General features: G+C 35.4%; 2 protein-coding genes across 2 annotated transcripts; both read left to right on the plus strand.

The window, feature by feature from the left end:
* The first annotated feature begins 828 nt into the window (after positions 1-828).
* LOC123880003 (protein enabled homolog) lies at positions 829-14,233 on the plus strand. The gene is made up of 12 exons (XM_045927854.1): positions 829-1,106; positions 2,709-3,384; positions 3,898-4,006; positions 4,266-4,363; positions 6,110-6,191; positions 7,773-7,935; positions 10,678-10,731; positions 10,808-10,885; positions 11,378-11,543; positions 11,730-12,029; positions 12,285-12,473; positions 14,196-14,233. The coding sequence occupies exons 2-11, from the start codon at positions 2,712-2,714 to the stop codon at positions 12,464-12,466; spliced, it is 1,905 nt and encodes a 634-aa protein (XP_045783810.1). The 5' UTR covers positions 829-1,106; positions 2,709-2,711; the 3' UTR covers positions 12,467-12,473; positions 14,196-14,233.
* A 4,680-nt stretch (positions 14,234-18,913) lies between these two features.
* LOC123880216 (lysophospholipid acyltransferase 5) lies at positions 18,914-26,370 on the plus strand. The gene is made up of 4 exons (XM_045928210.1): positions 18,914-19,045; positions 20,480-21,196; positions 21,637-21,771; positions 22,751-26,370. The coding sequence occupies exons 2-4, from the start codon at positions 20,485-20,487 to the stop codon at positions 23,332-23,334; spliced, it is 1,431 nt and encodes a 476-aa protein (XP_045784166.1). The 5' UTR covers positions 18,914-19,045; positions 20,480-20,484; the 3' UTR covers positions 23,335-26,370.
* The last annotated feature ends 404 nt before the right edge of the window (positions 26,371-26,774 follow it).

Raw genomic sequence — 26,774 nt, forward strand, 5'->3', positions numbered from 1 at the left:
AATAATTTACTGCAGTTATTGTACACCTTAAAAAAGGTCTACAAAAAAGTCCGCGATGGTATATGTCTATCTCAGGGTAACCCACAATAAGTATCTAAATTTTAACCTTTACTTTTTACGAGAAATAATTAGGTAGTATCTAGTAGTTTAGGTGCTACGGTGGAACCCACAGAATCTGGATACAAACATACATACACACACATACATAGGTACATCATAGACTGCTAAAATCATAACCCTTCCTTTTGGCTTTGCCGCAGTCGGGTCAAAAATAATTTTCAGGAAAATTTTCATTAGAAATATGTTTTTTGCTAAGGATTTCGGCAGTACTTGCATGAAAAGTTTAGGTGTGTAAAGAAAAAGTGCAGAAATATTTAAAACTAGAGGGTGCCCGCGACTTCGTCCGCGTGGATTTGGGTTTTAGATTCCTTGGGAACTGATTGATTTTCCGGCATAAAAAGTTGCCTATATCAATTACAGAGACGCAAGCTACCTCTGTACCATACTCATACAAATCGGTAAAGCGGATGGGTTTTTAGGAAGCCCGTGGGAACTCTTTTGTTTTCCGGGATAAAAAGTAGCCCATGTCGGCCCCGGGGTATAAGCTAACCCTGTAGCAAACGTCAGAATCGGTTAAACTCTTAGGCCGTGAAAAGGTAGCAGACAGACAGACACACTTTCGCATTTATAATAATATTATTGTGGATAACTGTAGTTCCGATTTTGCCCACGCGCCAAAAGATTCTTGTCGCACTTTTATAATAGTGATCTGTGGTCGCACTGTAAAACGTAGTGATTAGATAGGTACTCTTTGGCTTTGTATGGTGGTGATGCATGTGTGTGGCTGCCATTTTGATGTTTATTTTGTATTTTTGTAATTTTGAGATACTTAATGTATACGAATAATTTCGTGAAAGATATTAAAAAATTACTGCAAAAATCTCAATGTGTATTTTATCTCAGGACATGGTGATAATCCGAAAACTAATACAAGTTAGATATGTTTGAACCACAGTGAAGATTATGTTTTTCAAATCCTTTGATGACATCAAAGTATTTAATTTCACAATAAACAATTTAGTTTTACGCACGCATAATAATTATCGGTAAGTTTATTATAATTTTTTTATGCCAGCTTCGAAATGAAATCAGATAATGCACTATATTTTAGTCTCAAAAGAGCATGGTTGTAGTGAAATAGACCTAAAATGGCGACTTGTTCTTGCACAGCTGATATTAATTCAGATAACCAATAAACTTGGCCAGAAATGTAGGTATTTTTACATAAATTTTAATATTAAACTTGGAAGAACACTACAGTATTATTCAGTATAAGTATGTGTTGGCAACATTTAAAAAAAAGTTTATAATTCTCAGTAGGTAACTAATTAAGTACTATTTACAAATTTGAATAGCAAGGAATTTTCTTGTATTTTATATTGCTTATAATAAAGTCAGGCATGATACATTCTATTGTTTTCAAATCTTATCACTGGTATATGAACAATGTATTGTATTTATATTAAGTATAGCTAAAAACATTGTGAACCTTTATTACTTAATGAGTCTGGTCTGCTCCTTAGCTCTCTCCTAACAAACCCAATGAAAATACACTTCAAATACTATTTGATATCTCATAGTCAAAGTAGAAAACTAATTTACAGACATTGATGTGGACTTACTTAGTAATTAACCATGTTCTTTTTTTTCTGTATAAGACAGCACATCTTCACAACTGGTGAATGAATTGCCCTGTGTGCCCTTGAATGAGTAAAACATTGTATTTGAATGTTAAGAATTAAAACAATTAAATGCTAGGCTAATAGAGAAATAAAATTAATAGTTGAGTCACTCACACCCTCTACTTACGCAATATTTATTCTCCCTTGAGCACTGAATGCAATAAATAATAATAATTAATCAGTCAGAATTATTTACTCTTGATGTGATCAAAAATTTACTGTTATGAAATTATAGTAAAAATTACTTGTTTTCTGTTACAGTTTCTATAGAATAGAATAATATAACATTTTTATTCAAAAAACTTTTACAAGTGCTTTTGTATCCTCATAATAATTTACCAATCTATTAATCTATTTTATTGATGTGTTCTGTTCATTTCTTTAATTGTACATGTTTAATTCTATTGTAAAAAGTACAATCTTGCAAAAATGTGGAAAAGTAAGTGCAATGCATCTGAATTCTGAAAAGAAAGAACACCATGAACATAATATTTTAAGTTATTGTTAACTCCCTTCTTAGACAGTCAGACAAAACTATCTCTATTTAACCCCCGACCCAAAGAGAGGGGTGTTATAAGTTTGAAGTGTATCTGTGTATCTGTCCGTGGCATCGTAGCTCCTAAACTAATGAACCGATTTTAATTTAGTTTTTTTGTTTGAAAAGTGGCTTGATCGAGAGTGTTCTTAGCTATATCCAAGAAAATCGGTTCAGCTGTTTGAAAGTTATCAGCTCTTTTCTAGTTACAGTAACCTTCACTCGGTGGGGGGTGTTATAAATTTTTAATTTACACTTGTTTGTTGATAGTTCAACATACTACAGTTGTTACAAGTTCAAGCTTCCATTTTAGATTTGTTTCTATATCAACACTAAGTTATATTTTAATTTTTAGCATATATATATTACAGTAATATTAAGGGCTGATTTTTCAATCAATTTAATAAATTTAAATTTTTGTTGTATTACAGTCCATGAGCAGTAAAGCTGGTTTGTCTGGCTATCAGCCACTACAATCAGGACAACCTGCCCCAAATGAAAACGGTGATGTGGCAAACGCAGAAAATGGGGATAAACAAAAAGATTACTGTAGGGATTTTATATGGGGAGCATGTACGAAAGGCTCTCAGTGCAAGTTCCGTCATGAGTTAGAATTTGAGGTTATGAAAAAGACTTTAAAGTTCTGCCACGACTATCAAAATTCGACTGGATGTTCACGGGAACACTGTACATATCTGCATGCAAGCAAGGAGGAGCAGAATTTGTTCAACGCGACAGGGCAACTGCCGCAGGTTTTAGCGCAGAGGCACGCCAATATGTCTGCAGGGGCTGCCGAAACTATACCCCAAATAGCGTTATATATACAAGAGAGTCTAGCGGGGGCTCATCCACCGCCGCCGCCACCTTTGCCGCCGGCTTCTGTTTCTGTACCCGGGAACGTTGCTCCGCCGCCCTCCTACGCCTCCGCCGTGTACCAGCCTCCCGCCGTGTACCAGCCTCCCGCCGTATACCAGCCTCCCGCCGTGTCTGTCGCGCCGGTAGCTGCGCGGCCGGCACCTGTGATGGCTGTCCAGCAGCTGCCTCCACCGCCGCCCCCGCCTACAGTACCATCTACTTCTGTTAGACAACGGGCACCTGTATTTACAGGTAATTTTTACTTATTTACATAACACTAGCTGATTACATTTTTCAAAATCCCGCGGGAACTCTTTGATTTTTCGGGATAAAAAGTAGCCTTTGTGTTAATCCAGGGTATAATCTAGCTCCATTCCAAATTTCATCCAAATCCGTTCAGCCGTTTTTGCGTGATTGGAGTAACAAACATCCAAACATCCACACTTTCACATTTATAATATTAGTAGGATTAGGATTTACATAACATAAGGCATGAGACAGCGAAGACATAGTTATTGAGCTTTTATTTTGTAATGAATTTTTCTTTGATTCAATTTATAATTTTTTTTAAAGTACATATTATTATTTTATAAATTAATATACTTACTGGCGTAAAATTAATAAAAACATTATAATTTATTATGTCCACATTTTGGCCAAGGCTTTATACATATAATTTAATATAATATTTGTCTTAAATAATGTTACTCAAAGAACATTGTTTATTTTTACAAAAAATATGAAAAGAAAATCATTCTTTTTCAGCCGCACCTCCAACCGCCCAAATGTTTGCGACGGCACAGGCACCTGCACCCGCACCTGCACCCGCCCAAGCATTTACGATGGCACAGGGACCTCCACCAGTAGTACCCATGTAAGTAAATTAAACACTTTGTACTGATATTTCTATAAAGCTATTGATTGAAGAAGAAAATTGCTGTAACAGCCAAGCAAACAAGAGAAAACCTGCATGCCTGAGAGTTCTCCATAAGGTTCTCCAAGGTATGTGAAGCCTGCAAATCCATTTTTGACCAGCGTGGTGAAACCCTTCATGAAATCATTCTGAAAAGTGACCCATGGACAGTATTGGGCCGGCGATAGGTTGATGATGATGGCTGCCATTATTATTTCAGGTATGACGCTAGTAAGCCACCTCCGCCATTAATGCCGACACATTTTCAGCTGAAAAGTGAGCCAAAGAAAAGGCAAGCTTCAAATGAAGATGCAAATGGTAAGGTTATCTTATTTTAATGCAGCATGCCAAGCCAAACTTCAATGTGATCACTACAATAAGTGCAATCATTTACGCGGCATCCTACGTTAGTCTGCGTCCTGAATGACAGCGCACCGCGCATACGGAAAAAACGGTGCATTAAACAAATGTTCGACACGCGGGCGCGCACTTCCCCGCGTGCACTAAGCATAATAGCTCGTTCACACAGGCTGCGTAAGCGATACGTAAGCGTAGACGTAGCGCCTACCATTGCGTTGTAATGTATGAAACATGGCACACCGCTTGTGTGGAAAGCAAAGCGTGGACGTATGCGTAACCCGGTGTGTTAGGGGTTTACGCGCGTCACTACGCACGTGTAACGTGTACGTGCTTGGTGTGAATCGGCCTTAAGTACGACGTGTAAATCCGCACCGAAATCCGCTGCGGTGCGGTCACTCAGGACGCACACTGAGCGATCTTGACGCGAACGTTAAGTGGCGCGGCAAAAAACAAACAGTCGATACCTTTTGAAGCTCATTGAATTCCACGTTCACTTTGAATCGCCCATGCAAGACGTCGCCTAAGATTGACTGACATTTTTCACTGTTGGCGAAGATAAACAGTTTTTGCAAGAATACCTACTAGAAATATGCCAATGAAGACTACCTGCGATGATAGCAATGTAACTACATACTACAGATAAATGCTCAGCGATATAAAAAGAAGAAGTTTTAAGAGCATCGTAGCATAAGCGATTTTAGAACATAGATTTCTTATTATTTCAATAATCACTAGTGCGTAGAATAAAATATTATAAAACATTTACATTAGTGGCGTATTCCTGTTTTTATTTAAATTGATGACTTCGATTTTCCGTGTGTTTCTAACCGAAGAGTGTTACACTATCAATAATTTTTTAGAACAGTTTAAATAACATGCAGATACATGAGTCAATATTGATACTATACCAAGGTATTAAGGACTAATAAATATTTCGATACCGTATCAAAGAGTATATTGATAGTACTGACCATAAATATATTATTACTCTTTATGATCAATGCCGTCAATATCTCCTCGATAATAGATCGAAATTTTGGGTATTGCATGATAATATTATTGCTAGTGTAAAATCCCCAATTGCAGTTTGGTTTTGCGTTTATAATCAAGTGACTGCTGCAGTTTAAGATTGAACATGCTACATTACGGTACGGTACATTACGTACGCTAGGAGATCCATCAGGCATAGAACCTGAAAACATTATTATTCTATTGACTTAACCTTTTTGTATATTAAAAGTTGGTTTCCAAGAAGATTTACGAGCTTTTATATTTATTATGTAGTCTCACGAGACAAAGACCGTCCTTAAGATTGCGCAGGGACATAATTTCATGAGAAAATTTATCGATCTTTATTAGACGACTGCCAAGAAAAAGGAAAAATGGAATGTAATGTTTTCAGGGTTTATGTATGTGTGTGAGTTTTTTATTACACCATAACTTCTAAATGCCTGAACAGATTTGGATAGGTATCGTTGGAATCCTCAGTGACACTGGCTATAAATTAAAAAAAAAATCAATATGGCTGCTGTATTCACGGCAGCATATATTTTTAATGTGAAACATTTTACTTTTAGTTTGATTTTGGCAGGACAGTCGTCTTTTTTTTTATACACGACTTATATTTAAATGTAATATTTTATGTTATTAATGTGTAATAAACACACTCGTCTATGGCTTTGCGATCATCTATTTTGTTCTCAGCTCGACCGACCAAAGTTAGGAAAGCCGAGGAGGTCAAAAACGCAGACGCCCTCTGTGAACAGTGCGTACAAAGGAACCAAAGGTTTGAATCCACTACGATATATTTTCACAGTTTATATCGCTTTTATGGTAACTTGTATGTATCTATATAATGTACCCAGTGAATTATTGTCTGTATTTTTGTGCAATGCATATCACTGGTTATCGCAGGTATTGTAATTAAATATTTTAAATGCGATTTATAAAGTAGTTTTCTTAATACATATTTTCAATTTACTATATTATTATTTATTATAGCATGAGGAGTATTTTTATAAAGTGGAAATTCAGACGTCACTGCGATTTTTATAAATCCTTAAATCCCGTGCAGTGACGATAATATAATAACATGACATATAATCAATAGATTTAGATGTAAATTTCTTTTCACTTTAAACTTACGGCTGAAATATAATTAATCAATCTATCGGTAATCTCTCTTTAAGTTACTAACGGGCGAAGTTAATATAATCAACAATCGTACCTGGAATTTGTTGATAAGTTACTTAGTATCGTTGTTATATGTCAAAAATTGTAGTCTTTTTTGACAAATTTCAGATAGGCTGATTATATTAATTTTGGTCCGTTAGTTATGAAATTATTAATAGCGCTCTGTTTTTACCCTTGGAATACGGAACCCTAAAAAGACCATACAATTTTTGAAAAATAATGTTGCTAAGTAACCTATTGACAGATTACAGAGATGGATTGATTACTATTTCGGCCGTGAGTCAAAAGATATTCAAATTCAATCAATATCAATATGTTCAGAGTAACCTATTAAATTATGGTTAAAGATTTATATCTACTTTGCAAACTTTATCAGATATAAAATATAGACATAATATAGTAGACAAAAAATTATTGTGAGCTGTTTGGTAAAATAAATAAATGTTGATAGATTTCTGATAATAATTATTTACATATTATTATTATTAAATTCAAAGTTAAAAATTAATGATTAAATGAAAATATGTACATTTTTATCACCATACATTTTTCACTCGAATAACAATTAATTGCAAAATTATTTGTAAAGAATAATGTAATATTTTTTGGCAAATTGAGATTTTACAAAAAATATTATTTTAATATAAGATCACAGTTGGGTTGCGAAATTGAATTATTTTATGTAAAACTGAAACCGCTCGCGAATGTGAATGAGTGAATGAGTTGTGGCTTCTTCAAGTTGAACAACGAACATTATATATTTTAAAAACTGATTATGACATGAGCAACATAAGACTACAGATACTAGGAGTACCCACAACACAGGGCAGGATGTAGACAGATGTATGATTTGTATGGTCACACCTAAGCAATCCTTTGAAATATAGGTAATGGGTAGAGTTCTTATAAATAAAGGCGTTCGTAGCCCTCGCTTATCTATTATGCGAACAACCTTTTAAGTTAATTGTACTTCCGTCTGTCTGAGAAGGCACTTTGCATAGTGAGTACTAAGCCTAATCTAATAATTCAAAAAGTTACTATTTACTTTGACCTTAAAATCATACAGTCTGAACCATTAACTGAGTGACTAATGAATAGACTGTTAGAGAGTAACATGATTGATATTTCAAATATTTTTAATCAAATAAAATTCATTAGATGTTCTTTATTTTAGGATTGAGGCGATTAGGAAACAATTGGATGCAATTTATACAGAAGAAGAGTATGAGACTATGATGTATAAAAAGAAGTTTGATGAGTACCAGAATCTGAAAGAAATATTGAAATCATTGATCAGCACAGATCTATTCCATAAATTCGTTGAAGAAAATGTGGAGGTACAAGAGTTATCGCTGGTATTTGTGTTTAAGCTTTTGAAGTCCTCTGGCGCCTTCCTGTTTAAGTTAAATTATGGTTACTGTTAGACTTTGACCACCACTAAAAACCGGCCAAGTGCGAGTCAGACTCACGCACCGAGGGTTCCGTACTCAGGTATTTTTCCGATATTTTACACGATAAATCAAAAATTATTATGTATAACTATTAATAAAAATCTGTTTTTAACCCCCGACCCAAAAAGAGGGGTGTTATAAGTTTGACGTGTGTATCTGTGTATCTGTGTGTCTGTGTATCTGTGTATCTGTGTATCTGTCTGTGGCATCGTAGCGCCTAAACGAATGAACCGATTTTAATTTAGTTTTTTTTGTTTGAAAGGTGGCTTGATCGAGAGTGTTCTTAGCTATAATCCAAAAAAATTGGTGCAGCCGTTTAAGAGTTATCAGCTCTTTTCTAGTTTTCTTGTAGAAAAGAAGGTTACATAACCGTTAGGTTCATAATATTATGTCAATTGACAAATGTCAAGTTGTCAAGATGGACGTTGCCTTGATACCATCGATGCTTGATACATAATTATTTATTTGAAAATGATGTTTTGGAAAACTCTGATACTTTGGATCGTAGGCGCGGAATAGTCCAAGAAAATCGGTTCAGCCGTTTGAAAGTTATCAGGTATTTTCGGTCTTTTCTAGTCACTGTAACCTTCACTTGTCGGGGGTGTTATAAATTTTTAATTTACACTTGTAGAATGTACAGGTAAAGCATTTTCATATGATACCCCACTTGGTATAGTTTCTTACTATGAAAATTTAAACACATTTTTTGGTGATGTAACCACAAATTCACAGTTTTCGTATTTTTTCCTTTACTTGTGTTAAAAGACCTACCTACCTGCCAAATTTCATGATTCTAGGTCAATGGGAAGTAGCCTATAGGTTTTCTTGACAGAGGGACAGACAACAAAGTTATCCTATAAGGGTTCCGTTTTTCCTTTTTAGGTACGGAACCCTAAAAAGCAAAAGGGAAGCTGCACAAGTACCTCCATGATTAATATAATATTTAAAGATAATTTTTGAACAAAAGTTAACAAATCCTAACTTGTGCAAGCCATTTTGCTTTTATAGATGTTCAAAGTGTAACTATAACCGTAACATAATTTGAACCACCTGCTATGCAATTGGACCTAAACCAGATAAAGCACTGTGGTGCAAGTGGGCTTAAATTCTATTTTCCTCATCATTTAAAAGCAAGGAACAGACAAAGCGCGATGTAAACGTGTCCAACGCGGCTCCTAAGTTGTTTTACAAACAACTGTATGAAGATGTTCGTCTGCTGAGCCCTTGCCTATCAACGTTGCGCTCTGTAGTCAACATCTCACGTATTTTTACTAATCACACTATTATAAAGGCGAAAGTTTGTATGTGTGTGTGTGTGTGTGTGTGTGCGTGTGTGTGTGTGTGTGTGTGTGTGTGTTTGTTACTCTTCACGCAAAAACTACTGGACGGATTTGGCTGAAATTCGGAATGGATATGGATAATATCCTGGATTAGCACATAGGCTACTTTTTATCCCGGAAAACCAAAGAGTTCCCACGGGATTTTGAAAAAATTAAATCCACGCGGACGAAGTCGCGGCCGTCAGCTAGTCATACAATAAGCAGGCGTTGAAAGTGATGTGTCCTGCGGTGCAGCTACGTCGCGCTTTGTATGGGTCCGAGCCATTAATCAAATGCCAAGTATGTATTAAAATATTTTGACTTGGACTTTCAAACTGTCCAATAGTGATAAAACTTCCAGGAGTCAACTTTGGCAAGTTAGTACACTGTGTAAGCACTCACAGCAATTCAATTTAAGCCTCAATAGCTCAACGGTTATAGGAGCGGACTGAAATCCGAAAGGTCGGTGGTTCAAACCCCACCCGTTGCACTATTGTCGTACCCACTCCTAGCACAAGCTTAACGCTTAGTTGGAGGGGAAAGGGGAATGTTAGTCATGATTAAAAATGGCTAATATATTGTACAAGTTTTCCTATTTACACAAGTTTTATTGTTAGTGGACACTGCTTACAACTAGTTTTGTAGGGTTCCGTATCCAAAGGGTAAAAACGTAAACCTATTAATGTCACTCTGCTGTCTGTTCGCGTGTCACAAGTTCTCTAGCTTGTAAACGAAATGAGTACAACCCCAAAATTTTGGTATTTGGTGTAAAACATTGACCCAAAACCAAATATTGAATTAGAAATTCAATTATTTTCCAGGAGGCTCCCATACTCATGTATGGGAGCCCCCTGAAACGGACCTGAAAAATTTTTTTTTCTTACAATAGCATATGGGGTACCGTTGTTCAGACCTCATTGAGTAGAGTACGAATATATTTTTATTTTTTTCCAAAGTCCGTCAAAGTTATCAGTTTTAGACCACTTTTATTTAAAATCTTAACTCGTGAGGAATATGAAATTTTGGTATAATATGTATCATATACTGTATTTAAACAACAAATACTAAAAACGACAATTTATAAAATCGTTTTTAAGCTCTGACCAAAACAAATGAACATTTTTAGGGTTTTCTTTCACGGCTTTTAGTGCGAAGTTCTAGTTCAGAAAAGAAATATTTCATACAAAATATGATGTTCACAATTATGTACGGAACCCTAAAAGAGCGAGGCCTGACTCGCACATTTCCGGTTTTTACATATATTAAGGAGAATTTAAAATTTTACGCAAATAATTAATCTTTCTTGCAGGGAATACCTCAAAATCAATTCCATAACATGTTCAGCCAAGCTCCGTTTTCCACAGTATGTATTTTTGACTGTCTCTGTTTTGAGAACAATATTTGTTTTTAATTTACTTTAATTATGACTGTATTTGTAGGGAGTTTCAACAATTCCTAATCATTTCCTGTTACAACTGATAGACTATGTGATGACAGATGCAAGGAACGTTGATTTGGTAAGCAAAATAGTGAACTTTCACCTTTTTGTTTGAATTTTTTAGTTTTTTTGAATTGATGGTTGCAAATGCATAGCTTACAATTTCCAAGATTATAAGACCATGGTTGAACATAAAATACCTATTGAGAAGAATATGCCCAGAAGATCCAATCTCCTGTTCTGCAAATAGTTTGGATGTGGCTCATGTGATTTTTACAGTGAATGATAATTATATATATAATAACCCTGTGAACAATAAATAATTAATTATTATTAAAAGAAACATTTCACTGTTACTAAAAAATTTAACTGCCACTTTTGTATGCATGATTTGATCCAATAAAAACTAAGAGTTTTAAATGTTACACTTAAACTTATAACTATCTAATTACTGTACAATCATCATCAGCTACTTATCTTAAGTGTAAATTGTATGAATGATCTCATAGGATAAAGTTAATTCAATGTTTCATTTATCAAATCAATTCTATTCTATTATTATTTGTTTCAGGCTCCATCTCCTTCCTTGCGCATAGATGAATCACTTATTCAAGCATTGTCTGCATTGCCTAGAAAGGCGAATCCTGTCAAAATAATATATCATAATAATAATAATAGTACCAATAATAATGCACCTCCTGAGGTTTTGCAGACGTTTATGGACATCTTGCGGCAATGTAAGTAATAAATATAAAAAAAAATATCGATAGGCAAAACCTGGCTTTAATATTGCATACTAAATATTTGCAAATAATTTAATAGATGGTAGCTGATCTAGCCTTTAAACTTCATTTTGAATATTAAAATTTTTATGTAGAAACTCTTGTCACCTGTTAATTGATGTTATATTAAAATATTTTTAGTTAACCAACAATCCGACAAATCGCCACCTTCAGAACCAAACCGTGACCTAAACAAGAGTCCAAACACAAGCAATAATACAACAAATGGCTCCTACCAATACACAACTAGGCAACAAGATATACCTGTGACAGTGAACTCTAGTAGATATCCGCCACCACCTGGAGCTGGTATGCATGGGGTCGCAATGTCACAGTTGTATGCGCCCCAGGTAGCGCCCGCGCCGCAGCCTTACCAGCCTTATCAGCCAATGCCGCCGGCAGGGCTTTACTACCCACCACCATACGCTGGACCTCCCGCAGGTACGTAATTTTATTTCTGAATGTTTCTCAACAGCAGTAGAAGTTAGTATAACGCTCTTTCTGTTGCGTACATACAAATGATAGAGGCCAATATCTCAGTGGGCGCTAACCATTTTGGGTCACCAACCGATCACAAACGAAACTATGTTTTCTAATTGAATTTTGAATGTTTTTTGAAACTATGGTTAGATTGAACGCCTAAATAATTTTTTGCCTCTAACATTTACGATTTATTAAACACTATTTATTTATCAGGTATGCAAATGGCTCCAGAACCCCAGGCGACGAGAGCGCATGTCCCCGTAACAATAGCGCCCGCGCCCCCGCCGCCTGCACCCCTTGCACCCGCCGCGCCGCCCGCGGTACCGCCCATGTACCAACCTAGTCACTACGCGATAGGACGCTACCCGCCGCCTTACTACCCACGACATCAGTAGCACAACGGTAAGATTCTTCTGATCTTCTATAAATAACTAGCGGATACCCAGCGTGCAGTTTGGGGAATTTAAGCAGCGCGGAGAATTTAATAAATGTTACAACTAGCCATGGAGCCTCAAGCCAAGATGGCGGGCCCAATTCCGGCAAGAAGATCAACATCGGGGTAGCGCGAATACCGCGCGCCCGGGTAAGGAGGCTACGCCTCAAGGCCCGTACCCTCCGCTTGGTCTTAAGCTAACCGAAGAAGACTTTGTCGTCGTCGTCGATAGAACGCTACCCGCCGCCCTACTACCCGCGACATCAGTAGCACAACGGTAAGCTTCTTCTGATCTTCTTTAAATAACTAGCGGATACTCAGCGTGTGCTACTACAAGCTACGCTAAAAAGAATGTTTTTTTTTTGCCTAAAGCCTTAAATCTTCGCATTTCGAAACCGGTTTGAAACACATCCATCCATCCATCAGCCTGTATGCGTCCACTGATAGACATAGGCCTTTCCAAGAGCGCGCCACCAAACACGGTCCTCCGCCTTCCTCATCCACCCGCTCCCCGCCACCTTCTTCAGGTCATTGGTCCAGTGGGCAGGAGGTCGTCCCACACTTAGTAGAAACACATAAGTTGGATGATTTCAAAGTCTATAACGGACATAGGTAGAAAAATTTCATCTTCTATTAGTAAGAATAGTACACACTAAAGAGAGATACTAACATTATAATGATGTGCCTGTCTGTTAGCTTTTCATGGCCCATCCATTAAACCGATTTTGACGTTTGGTACAGAGATAGCTTGCATCCTGGGGATGGACGAGTCCCACAGGATTTTTAAAACACCTAACTCCACATGGTCATATACGACGCCATCATCTATTTAATAAGAGTTCCCTTTGGTTTTTAAAAACCCAAATCCACGCGGATTGACATACACCTCAAAATGTTATGAGGTCACAGGGGCGACGGGAAGGGATAGGATTTATCCACCACCAGAAAAAACTTTAATTACCTATCATTTTATTTTTATTGTTGCCGCAAACCGGCAAAGTGGAGAGAGGATGAGAGGCAGTGTCTTTTTAATAACATAATATCATAACTAAGATTTATTTACTTTGGCATAACGGGAGAGGCGCACACTGTTTTTGAGTCTCCTTTGTATTGTTTTCACTTTACCAATTTCAACTGAATGTCGATATATAGGTACTTAACTTAAACTCATTAAGCGGCTCCACCCCATCCACTTCACTCAACTAATAAATAAGACTCCAATCCGAAGGTGCAATGGCGATTCATGGCAGGTCATAGACTAAGGATTACATTCACAAGCCTGGCTGAAATTTTTTTTTAACCCCCGACCCAAAAAGAGGGGTGTTATAAGTTTGACGTGTGTATCTGTGTATCTGTCTGTGGCATCGTAGCTCCTAAACGAATGAACCGATTTTAATTTAGTTTTTTTTGTTTGAAAGGCGGCTTGATGGAGAGTGTTCTTGGCTATGATCGAAGAAAATCGGTTCAGCCGTTTGAAAGTTATCAGCTATTTTCTAGTATTGTTATAGAGGTTTTTGTGTCGAGGGTTTTATAAATTTTGAGTTATTTATATTTATTGTACAGTGTGCAATCATAACCTCGAGATCAAATTCTATAGTGTTTACGTCAGCTTACGACAATAATTATTTTGTACACTGGATTATATAAAATTATTTCTTTTATTGTTAAATATCTGTTTTCTTTTGTTACAGCTGAAGCACCTCTGCTCATCGTATTTTAACCATGGTTTTAAAAAAGAGACATTGAATTAATTTCAAATAGACTACTAATAATTATATTGCTGTAATGACATGGTTTTTTTTACGGAAATCTGTTTATATTTTATCTGACTATCGAAAAACTTTTGACATACTAATGTAAAAAGGTATTAAATAAAATAACTACATATTATTTTAAATCAATTTTAAATTTAATAAATAAGACAATATGACCTTATTGTAAGTGAAAAGTGAATATAATTTTAAGGACTTGCCTTAGACGCCCCACTGCGATACCTCGTGGTCGCTGCTTAGCTCACCACCTCGATTTCATCTCCATGTAAAGCAAATATATCCAAATACACACACGCACATATATGACACATAATTTATACACCATAGTAGTTAAAGTAAGTAAACCAAGACGCCTTGACATGTGTGTGTGTCTATTTCTATCATTGAATTAACCGTAAAGAATGGCTATTCTGAACAAAAATTATGTTCTATGAAACTGTCAAACTTAATATGAAACAGGCCATCAAGTTATAACCAAAAGCGAGTTGCAGCCGGTACGCATTTTTGTTTAGAATGGCCAATCCAGTGCGAAATCCAGTGGCCAAGCCAATCCAGAACATGAAGATCATTGATTTGCGTACATTTATTTTACATGGAGGTGACATCGAAGTAGTGATCTAACCCGCGACGCGAGGTATCGCAGTGAGGCATCCTTGGCATGTCTTTACTTTTTTTTATGAAGAATTGAAGTATTGTACATAAAGATTTAGTATGTAGTATCATCGTGACTGATATTCATTATAAATATAACTGTATGACGACTAAATTCAGATTTTTGACGAAGTATGTCTGATTAGTTTCAAACTCATCCAGGGTCGTTTTCAATGGGCCTCTGCTCTGCCCTGGACGGATTTGAAACTAGTCGGGTACACAAAGACTTGTGTTTAGCTGACATACATTTATAATTATAATGTAGTATCTTAGCTATTAAGCACTATTAATTTTAAGGTTATACAGTTTTAAGTTGATATTCATAAATGTTAATGCCTGTGTTCCTTTTACACTTAACGTCGGTAATCTAAGATCTACAGAGCGCACTTTGACTTTGCTCCGACTTATGATACTGTTAAAACGAGACAACGCTATATCGTTTACATAATCTGTCTCGTTTTTAGCTTAAGTATGAACAAAGTCAAAGTACGGTCTATAGATCTCAGCCGGAGAATACAAATGGTACCACACCACCGACATCAGCGTACCAGTAATTCAGGCTTTTATATTAGTCCATAAGTTTAAGGTCTATGTTTTCTTAATCGGTGCTACTGTTGAATGAAATATGCGCCAAGTAAAAATAATTTCTATATACAGGCTAAAGCGACAGTTTACAAAATCGTATCATCAATCAAATTTTATTTACAGTTATCCAACATCTAGTCACAGAAAGCGTGAGGCGCGAGGCTCGAGGGCGTACTATCCGAATGACATACATGTAACATAGATTATCTTATACTATAGCTTTGTATCGAAATGTGATGAAATAATTTAATCCATTAATTTTTATATGAAACTAGAGCTCGCGGTCTCGTGCCTCAAAGTATTCGTTTATTTGCTGTCGCTTTCTAGTTATATCTATCACACATCTGCAGAATCATGTCCTACACAATCAATAGTTAAATATACAAAAAAGATAGGTTGAATTGTTTGTCTGGGGTCAACACAAAAATAAACTTTAAAATGTAATTTTATAACTAAATTTCAGTTTCCTTCTAAAAAAGATTTTTCTACTCGTCGAATGATGTAAATAACGAATTTAGTACCTGGAACTGTTATATTATACATAGATAACTTGCATTTAGTAAAAGTTAGAGCAGGGATAAATTAAGCCAGTGACTCGCGAAAGGATTGTCTATACTCCATCCACGAAAAGAAGTTAGTATAGGGCTCTCTCACTCACTTTCTTAATCTAAACCTGAATTTAGGAACAATAGTTGGGTCTTTTAAAAGGGCCATGATACCATCCATGATAATTCTATAAAAGGCTAAGGAATAATGTTAGGACTGTACTTTAAATTTTAGAAAATCTGTTTTTGTACAATGAGCCTTTAGCTTAGTATGTCATCGCTGTGCATGCAGATTCCACTATCATAAAAATCATAAATTTTCAGGAGAAACTATGAAACAGATTTTTTTTTAATTAACTTTTAGTTCAAAATTAAATAGCTACAAAAGTTATCTCTTGAACTAAAACGGAGTTTTGCATGTACGTCATAAAACTGAACAAAATGACATCAAAAACGTAAAATCTAAAAAATCACTTAGAGGATTTTGCATGCGTAGCGACGATATAGGTATGAGTATAGTGCGCCCAAAACAAGTAAGTCCACAGTTACAAGTTGCAACATAGCGGCTTACGCAGGTCATAGAGTAGGATTAATTAAGCCTGGCCGAGATCTATTGTTCTACAATGTGCAGTCATATGTTTCATATTCAGATTGAACTACTTGTTTAGGCGCACTTTATTAAGTAGACTGACATAAAATAAATTCAGAATAGGTATAGAAAAGCAATGTGACCTTGTTGACCACGCAGACTATTAGTGAGCATCAGTACTCGTTATTGTAGTAACAATCGTATTAAAAATTGGCGACATGTTCTTCTGGTATTAAAAAGCAGCCGACCCCATTTCTATTACCTTATTTTGAATTCTGTGACATACGCGCCTTACAATTTTCCAAGCTAGTAAGAATTATGGACGGCTTGACCTTTTTTTGAGTTTAGTAGTCAATAATTTATGGTCTTATTAGATTCAGCCTAGAAAACAATTAAAGACCTTTTTCTGAAAACAATTAAAGACCTTGAGCTTAGGCATTCCCAAAGACCCTAGGTAAGGGACAAATCTAGGAAAACCGCATGTGAAATTCTGTGTAGAGTATTCGGTATAAAATTAGGTTCGCACGCGATTTGTCCTTGACCTTAAAGTTATCTAATTTTTACTATATAATATGAAGAAATATTAATTAATTTTTTAAATGAATAATAATGCATTGTAAATGTCATTTTCACATTGATTAATTTTGTAACTTTACATTGTTTATGAAAACTTCAAAATAGTTGAAAATTAATTTTTAAATATTAAATACCGATTAAATTATTATTGTAATATTTTTAAATTGAAAATATTGTAGATTTATTGACTAGTTTTTGTCACTATTTATTTCGGGGCAATTTTCAATATTCAAATTTTTCAGACAAACAAAAATAAAATATTCTTTAAAATTTATAATTGTTTTAGTATACCAACCTCCTACATTCAATTCAAAAAACATTCAATAGTTCAAGCTATTTATTTAATTTGTCCATCCATATGTATCTACAACTCATATGTATAAAAATGCGAAAGTGTGTCTGTCTGTCTGTCTATCTTCACGGTACAACAGTTTAACCGATTTTGATAAAATTTTGGTTAGGTACAGACTTAGCTTAATCGCAGGGAAGAACATAGACTAGTTTTTAGCCTGGAAATCAGGGTTCCCACGGGATTCTTAAAGGCCCATCTGTTTAACCGTTTATATTAATTAAATTTGGTACAGAGGTAGCTCGCATCTCGGAAACAGACAGGCAACTTTTTATCTTGGAAAATCAAAGAGCTCCCACGGGATTATCGTCGTGGGCATCTAACAAAACATACTCATCGAAACAATATGTTAAGATCATAAAATTACTGTGTCCTAAACTAGAACCTAGCCAGTACTTCCAATGGTACTTCCTAATTCCATGGTTCAGTCAGAGCTATTCAGTATTTCAGATACATAGATGAATGAGTATATATAGCGATACAATTTGGATTTTGGCGTTCTAAAACCCTCTTCTAATATACCAATGTTACCCGTCTCTACCGTAAACACCAGAGACAATAAACTGACTTCATCAGTTGTAAACAGATGAATGAATGGAATTACTGCTGTCATAGACAAGTAACACCAGAGACAATGAACTGATTGTAAGGCTTGTATCCATTGAACAGATGAATGAATTGAACGAATTAAGTTATAGACAAGTAAGGCCGGTATATTTTTCGTCCGGTCCAGCTACCTGAAGGCACTCGATACACGTCCGATATTTATGTAAAGATTCATGACTATAAATAATACAAAACCCTACGTAAAATTACAATCTGGATTTTTGGCATTCTAAAACCCTCTTCTAATATACCAATGTTACCCGTCCCTACCATAAACACCAGAGACAATAAACTGACTTCATCAGTTGTAAACAGATGAATGAATGGAATTACTGCTGTCATAGATAAGTAACACCAGAGACAATGAACTGATTGTAAGGATTGTATCCATTGAACAGATGAATGAATTGAACGAATGAAGTTATAGACAAGTAAGGCCGGTATGTTTTTCGTCCGGTCCAGCTACCTGAAGGCACTCGATACACGTCCGATATTTATGTAAAGATTCATGACTATAATTAATACAAAACCCTACGTAAAATTACAATCTGGATTTTTGGCATTCTAAAACCCTCTTCTAATATACCAATGTTACCCGTCCCTACCGTTTACACCAGAGACAATAAATTGGCTGTATCAGTTGTAAACAGATGAATGAACGGAACGAATAATGGCATCTGTGAACTACCAACATTAAAAATATTTTCCGCTGCAAATTCTATTTCCGTTCATTTGTTTCTGGTGTTTTCTACCATTTTTGTACACTCGCCTCACTGATCGTCTGCAGGAGTCATATTTTGTGCTCACAGCTCTCGATAAAGTCTTTGTGCTACGTTTCAAGCAAATCCAAGTTCTCGAGGTTACTTTGGTAAGTGAAATTAGAATTTTGGCCCTTAAACAATTTAGTTGAATTCGTAAAATGTTATAAATATTATATGTAACGTTTCTTATCGGTTTACATGTGCAGGTGAATTATTTACTTAATCCATGACTCCTTTATATATTTTTGTGTTTTATTGTGTTTTAATGCGTAGTAAATGCGTGAGGAAGACGCTGTGCGGGTTCTAGGTCTTTCGTTTCCCAGATATTTTCGACATAATGGTCAAAGAGCGGTATTTCAGGGAGAATACATTTTTCTCGCAAATTCTTAGATCAGCTGTTATGAAAAGCACCACTAGAAGCGCAAGTGTTGTTTAAATTAGGAACCACAAAGAATAAGTGGTTTTCTCATCAAAGATGAGGGTCATAGCATCCCAAAAACCACATGGCAGCCACATTGCCACATGCACAATATTTTCTTCAGCTAGGTATTTTTAACGGTCAATGTGCAAGTTTTTAAGATTTTTTGGAGCTTTTCATTTGAAAACTATAAGTACAATAACTGTAATGTTTCAATAGGTGCTTTTTGGATCCTTTAGTTATCCCAAAAGGACATTATCAGCCATATTTCCAAATCAAAATATTTTTTTCAAATACCTTCCTTTACGGCGAATACGTGAAATATTGCGACTTTTTCTCAGTTGATTCATTCAACTGAGAAAAACTTTTGCAACTTTTGGAAGCTTTTTATTTGAAAACACGGATACAATAACTATAATGTTTTAATAGGTGTTTTTGGAACTTTTAGTTATTTCAAAAGCACATGGCAGCCACATTTCCAAATCAAAATATTTTTTTCTAATACCTTCATTTACGGCGAATACGTGAAATATTGCGACTTTTGGTAGTATTTTATTTGAAAACTAACTATAATCTTTTAATAGGTCCTTTTTGAATCTTTTAGCTATCTCAAAATCACATAGCAGCCACATTTCCAAATATTTTTTTTTTCAAATACCTTCATTTACAAACAATATTGAGGTTAGTAAGTGTGGTGCTTATTCATTTGTACAGAATCTTTAAACTAAACTAAATTGACCATTTCAAAATAATGCTTGTTTTAGACAGTATTGTATAAAGAATATGATTAGATATTAGGTGTAGACCGACAATTCAATTTGTAACTTGTTAAGTTACCTAGCGATATTGTTAATTGCCAAAAATCAGATATAAAAATATTGCTAAGTAATTTATCAATCTATTGATTACAAGCTTTTTCCTACGACTTAGTCGGTGAGATATAATTTATAGTCTATAGCATTTGGGAATAATGTAGCAATCTATAAGTGAAATTTCTAAATCTGTTTATAGTTCTATAGGGTTATCCCCTTCATCCAAACTTATAAACATCTTTATAATATTAGCGTATCCAACGTAAGGCTGTAGATAAATAAATATATTGATTATATATTCTTTTTTTCAGGCAAGATGGTTGGTGTGTTTCTAGCCCTGCTGGGTTGGATTGAGCTAAGCCCAGCTCCTTACTTTGCTTACCTAATAGGAACGACGGAACCAGCTTTGAGGCTGCTTATCTCAATTCTACTGGGGTATCCACTGGGATTTGTGTATAATAATTACATTAAAAAAGAATACCTACAATACCAAAACCTATTTTTCATCGCCACAGGCTTGGATATTGCTATTTATAACTTCGGATGGTCTCTTTACCACAATTTTATTCCAGGGATAGTTATTTATTTGTCTACAAAGTTATTGGGCCCCACAAAATACAATGTGATTTTCACGTTTGTCTTTAATATGACGTATTTATTAGCTGGCTATGTAATGACGGAATCAGAAGAATACGACATAACATGGACTATGCCCCAATGCGTCCTCACACTTAAACTTATAGCTCTGGCCTTTGATTTATGGGACGGACAGACAGTAGAAGAAGAGCCGCTCAAATTTGATGGTTATCAGCAAATGCCTCTAAAATCGTCACCAACCTTTGAACAGTTGATGGGATTTATATATTTTCCGGCCTGTTTTCTTGTGGGACCAATTTTTTCCTACAGAAGGTACCTGGACTTCGTCGAAGATAAATTCCCTGTAGCTAGAGAACATGAATTTATAAAAACGGAAGCACTTAAACGACTTGTGCTCGGCTTGGGCTACCTGTGCGCATTTCAAGTTGGAAGTAAGTATGTTTTACTTTCAACAACTTTTTTTTTTCTCTTTAACATAAGCTCTATCTATCTCTATGCTGGGAATGTGAAATTGTTATGCAATTTTGACCCAGGTCATCAACTGGATGGGTGATTGAATTTTTTCTTTTACTCACAGTAATTTTGTTGTTAAAATCTTTCAATCCAAGAGTTGAAATAGTTATCAAGTTTGAGTTGTTATGAGTGAGCCGTTGAGGAAGAACTTAGGAATCCACAGTATTATTATTCCAAGAAAATCCCTACCTTTATGTCTCAAAAGAAAGTAGCACAACCTTCCGCATTAAGGATACGAGACTGAGAGATTACTTAATTTACTTTAAATTTTTGAGTCCTATTTCCTCATCTTTTCCTTAACATAAGAAATTTCCTATCACTGTTTTCAAAAACTAATTCTCTTTAAATTCTTTTTCAGCATATGTATTCAGTATGAAGTACATGCTATCTGATGCCTTTTGGGACACGTCGATAATTTACCGTCACGTCTACTGCGGTCTATGGGCTCATTTTGCTTTGTATAAATACATCTCATGTTGGCTGCTCACTGAAGGTAATCCTACTAATATTATAAATGTGAAAGTGTGGATGTTTGGATGTTTGTTACTCAATCACGCAAAAACGGCTGAACGGATTTGGATGAAATCTTGACTAGAGATAGATTATACCCTGGATTAACACATTGGTTACTTTTTATCCCGGAAAATCAAAGAGTTCCCGCGGGATTTTGAAAAATGTAAATTCATGCGGGCATCAGCTAGTTAAATTATATATTTGTTTTTTTTTTGTAACCATAATCAGGATTTTCACAATTCAAAAGCATAAGTTAGATTTCAATTTTTTCACACTGTAATTAGTGAGTCTTATTTGTTAACTAGCCTTTGTTTGTGACTGCAACTGTGAGAATTAAGGTTTTACACTCCTGTGTTGAAAATATTAAGGTTATATATGGAAACACGGAAGCTGATAAGCCATTACACACCTTAGCGGTATGTATCAGATACATTGATAAAAACGTTTCATGCGAGTTGATTGGATGTCGACCACAAGGACGTGCCAACCTTCATGGTTTCTTGCTGTTCTGTTGTAGAATGGTGTGGTGAAGTTCCTAAACAGTTGAACACCTTATATTGTGTGTTTCTCTGGTCTTATTGAACCAGTCAATTTTTATTAATATAAGGCGTTTGCATTGACGGACGCTAATAAAGTTTCTCCCTTTATCATACTCATAGATCCCCAGTGAAAAAATTGTTCATCATCTAGTTTATATTACTTACTAGCTGATGCCCGCGACTTCGTTCGCGTGGATGTAGGAAAACGTGGAAACTCTTTGACTTTCCGGGATAAAAAGTAGCCTATGTGCTAATCCAGGGTATAATCTATCTCCATTCTAAATTTCAGCCCAATCTGTCCAGTAGTTTTTGCGTGAAGGAGTAACAAACATACACACACACACACACGCACACATATACACACACATACAGACTTTCTCCTTTATAATATTAGTGTGATACATTTTACATTTGTTGCAGCCTCATGCATTCGCTTCGGTCTCTCCTACAACGGCGTTATGATGACAGTGAGCGGTGCAGTGTCGAAGTGGGATGGCTGTAGCAATATAAAGCTAATGAGGTTCGAATGCGCGACAAAATTCCAACACTACATCGATAGCTTCAACTGCAATACGAATAACTTCGCAGCTAAATACGTATATAAAAGGCTCAAATTTTTAGGTAACCGTAATTTAAGCCAAGTTTTCACTTTGTTATTTTTAGCTCTCTGGCACGGTACTAGATCAGGTTACTACGTTACATTCTTGAACGAATTTCTCATCATCTACATGGAAAAGGATGTAGAAGCTATTCTTTCCAAAACTGAAATTTATCACACTATCTGGAAATCGAAAGCTAAGTATCTTTTATATGTACTTCTCAAGGCGTACACAATAGTATTCATGGGTTGGAGCTTAGCTCCTTTCGATTTGAAAGTTTACACCAAGTGGATTCCACTTTACTCCAGTCTCTATTATTCGGGCTTTCTAATATTTTTGCCATGGGGTTTTGCATATAAACCACTAGTTGTGAAGCTAATTAAAAAGTATACACAATCTCAATGAGGTTAGTATTGACATGGTTAAATGCGGCAGTTAGGTCATGATTAGGTTGTTAAACTGGGTTTTAATTCATGAATCCATCCTTAGCTACCTAAACATAGTTTTGCAATAACCACCTGAGCTGTCACATATTCACCAAGACCGCTTAAGCTTAATTCAGTTGTACACAATTTCTACAGTGAAAATGACAGATCTATCGACCGAAATTAATCAATCAATGCTATCTATCTGGATGATCAGTGAGATGGTAGGTACAATATCGCTATTATAAAGTCACGGGGTTATGCAAATATTTTTTAAGTTATCTTAGTTGTATATAATGAATAGTCTAGTGCATGAATTTGACTGTAAGCCAATAGCTGATTTAAATTACTTTGGGTTGTTCTAAATGTATCTTGCCTTATTGCTCTCCAAAAATATTTTGATAGTATAAAATAAACTTAATGAAATTTTGTTATATTTAAAAATGAAAATGGTACTTTACTTAATTGCTACTATAGGTTTAGCACATAACTGAGGAGAGTACATACAGTTGTCACAAGTTGATGAATCACTCCACTGTAGATCGTTTCAAGGAATAGTTCCTATGGCGTTATGTTGGCTCCCCTGTCTGGTCTAAGTCATTGGCACCATATGGCATGAGAAAACCAGACTTTGTTTATTTTCATTTAATTTTCCTGAATGAATGAAATGAAAATAAACAAAATCTGCGTCTTCTCATGCCAATTATGGTGCCAATGAATTAGACAAACAGAGGAGCCAACATAACGCCATAGGACCTATTCGTTGAAACGATCTATACCGCAGGAACCTATTCAGTTATGCGTTATACCTGTAATAAACGTCATGAACTAATATTGTCACTATTAGGGCCAGCACAGATAATTTTGTCTAAGCTATTGACGGGCTGGTCCCGAAACTAGCGGAGTTTACTTAAAGCCAGAGGGCGAAATAACAAAGTTATTTAAAGTTATGTCAAGTTTAATTATTATAATTAATGGACAAATGAAAATAGAGTATATAGAATTATTATTATTAATGGTTTAGTCTAGACAGCAGTAATTTATTTAACTTGTGTAAATAGCTCTAGTTGTCTGAATTGAAATTGAATTAAAATTTACCCATACTTAAGTTTATTGCAAAGTTTATTGGTAAATGACCATGTTGATATAAAATGATGTGTTTGTGTGGAAGTGCCTCACGGTTGTTCGGCCGAGGCAACTTGTCGCCAGATAAACCTGAAGCATGTCCATTTCTACGGATTATCTGGCTCGTGATAATGCCATGCACGCCTATAAGTCTGGTGAATATTTATCAAAATTAATTATTATTATTGGATAAATTAAAATAGATTGTATAGGATTATTTTTATTATGTCATAATGGTTTAGAATAGACAGCCAGTAATTTATTTAACTTGTGTAAATAGTTATAGTTGTCTAAAATGAGATTGAGTGAAAATCTAAATTTACCCACGCTTAGGTTTATTATGAAGTCTATTGATAAATGAGCTATAAAACTTTGCGGTTCTTTGAATATTTATTATTTTAGATAAGTACTCACCAACTATTGTTTACCTTATGTCTAGTAAATCTTAATTTGGGTTGCAAATAATATAATGTCGTTAACACACAAATAGATGTACTAGATTCTTTTGATTTACTATACTTATAGCGAACACTCGGGACTGCTCCCGTGGGCATTTCGGAAAACCTTTCCTTTTTCCTCGTGTAGATTATTGAGGGAATCTGTGCAATATTGCTTTCTAGGTCCAAAGGTTGAGTTTAATCAGTCTATGAGTAAGCGTAATTTATTTTTTATTTTTAGATATCTTTACTTATATTGTAAGGAGGTAAAATTTGTTAGTTTGGGAAAACATTACCCTCCTGAAAAAGTGTAAAATGTCTGGTAAAATTTTTTTTAAATTGATTGATAACTTTTAGTGCATCCATACATTTACTATTGTACCATGTCAATCATAATAAGATATAACTTGAATGTTAGTTATATTTTATATTAGAAGCAATAATAGTTATCCAGTAATTTATATTTGTTTCTATTATTTATTTATGTCATCTTGTTTACCAGGCGGACACTCATATATTACCAATTAAATTAGATTTATCATAGTATTACCGCAACAGTATTAGGCACTTTCATGCAAATTAGTAGGTTAATAATTAATTGTCCATTGTTTTAAAGTTTGGTAACAAGTTAGCCAGAATGTAGTACATCTATTGTGTCAATTACATTAAAATAAATGAACAATGATTGATTACGATTACTTACTAAAATATTGTATTATGCCTCCAGTACATACCTTAAGGCTTGAATACACACAACGCGCTGCGGAAACGTGTCCAATACGGCTCCTAGAATTTGTCGTGCAAGGCACGTACCTATCTGGCAGGAATTAATGCACATCTATCTTTCGAAAAGCATTTTGGCTGCTTCATTGAGCTCTGTCACTCACCGTAACGTGGCGTCCATCTCAATGACAGAGATAACGATTTACGAAACCGTTCTCTTGCTAAAATTTGATGTGCAATATTTCCTGGTACTGGGCTTACTGTACTGTATGAAGAGAATCACATTTCCGAGCGCGCTTTGCTCCATGCAGCTGCAGTCGAGTGCGTCAGCTTAGGTGCGTGTGATAGTTCGTGCACGCGTATGCGCGCGTTCTTTGTTACGTCCTTCCGTGCGGTTTCCGTCGCGCTTTCTGTGTGTCCATGCGTTAAAAGTACCGGTTTCTCACATGCATAATACTCAGTCACGTCATGATTTTTAATATGTAACAATAATATTTACTAACTGTAAGTAAGGTAAACAAAAAATAATGATGATATAGTTATAATGTGTAGTGATGTGTGAAGTAAAGATAACAAAAATGAGTAAAAGAGAACTGTGATGGGCAATAAAATGCGTTTATCCAAGGCTAGAGTAAGATTGTGATTATGATTTCAGAAAATACTGATTGAAAATAATAATTAATTAATAAGTTAAAATGTTGAATGTTTAAATAAATCGATTTATAATGAAACTCTCATGTAGTTTATTTTATACCTACTAATAATGTACCTGGTATCTTGACATCCTTTAGACTCCTACTAAGAAATGAGTCGGTATGTCTATTACAGGCATAGCTGAGTAGCTTCCTGCGGTAGTGCGAAGCGGTGTGAGATGACGCGAGAGCTCAGTGACTCGTCAACAACTATGTATGCGTGTTGTGTGTGGTCTGTGGTTGTTTATGACAACTGTTATCCCTCCCACACCGCTCCACTACCGCAGTCAGCTATGAGCTAATATTTTTAGTCAATAGGTTACGGCTACTAATAAACCGACTCAATCAGCCTTGAGTCGGTTGCGTACATGTGACACGTGCGTAAACCCCTAACACACCGGGTTACGCATACGTCCACGCTTTAGGCAGGCGGTGTGCCACGT

The sequence above is a fragment of the Maniola jurtina genome, chromosome Z (assembly GCF_905333055.1).
Source record: "Maniola jurtina chromosome Z, ilManJurt1.1, whole genome shotgun sequence".
Taxonomy (NCBI): Eukaryota; Metazoa; Arthropoda; class Insecta; order Lepidoptera; family Nymphalidae; genus Maniola; species Maniola jurtina.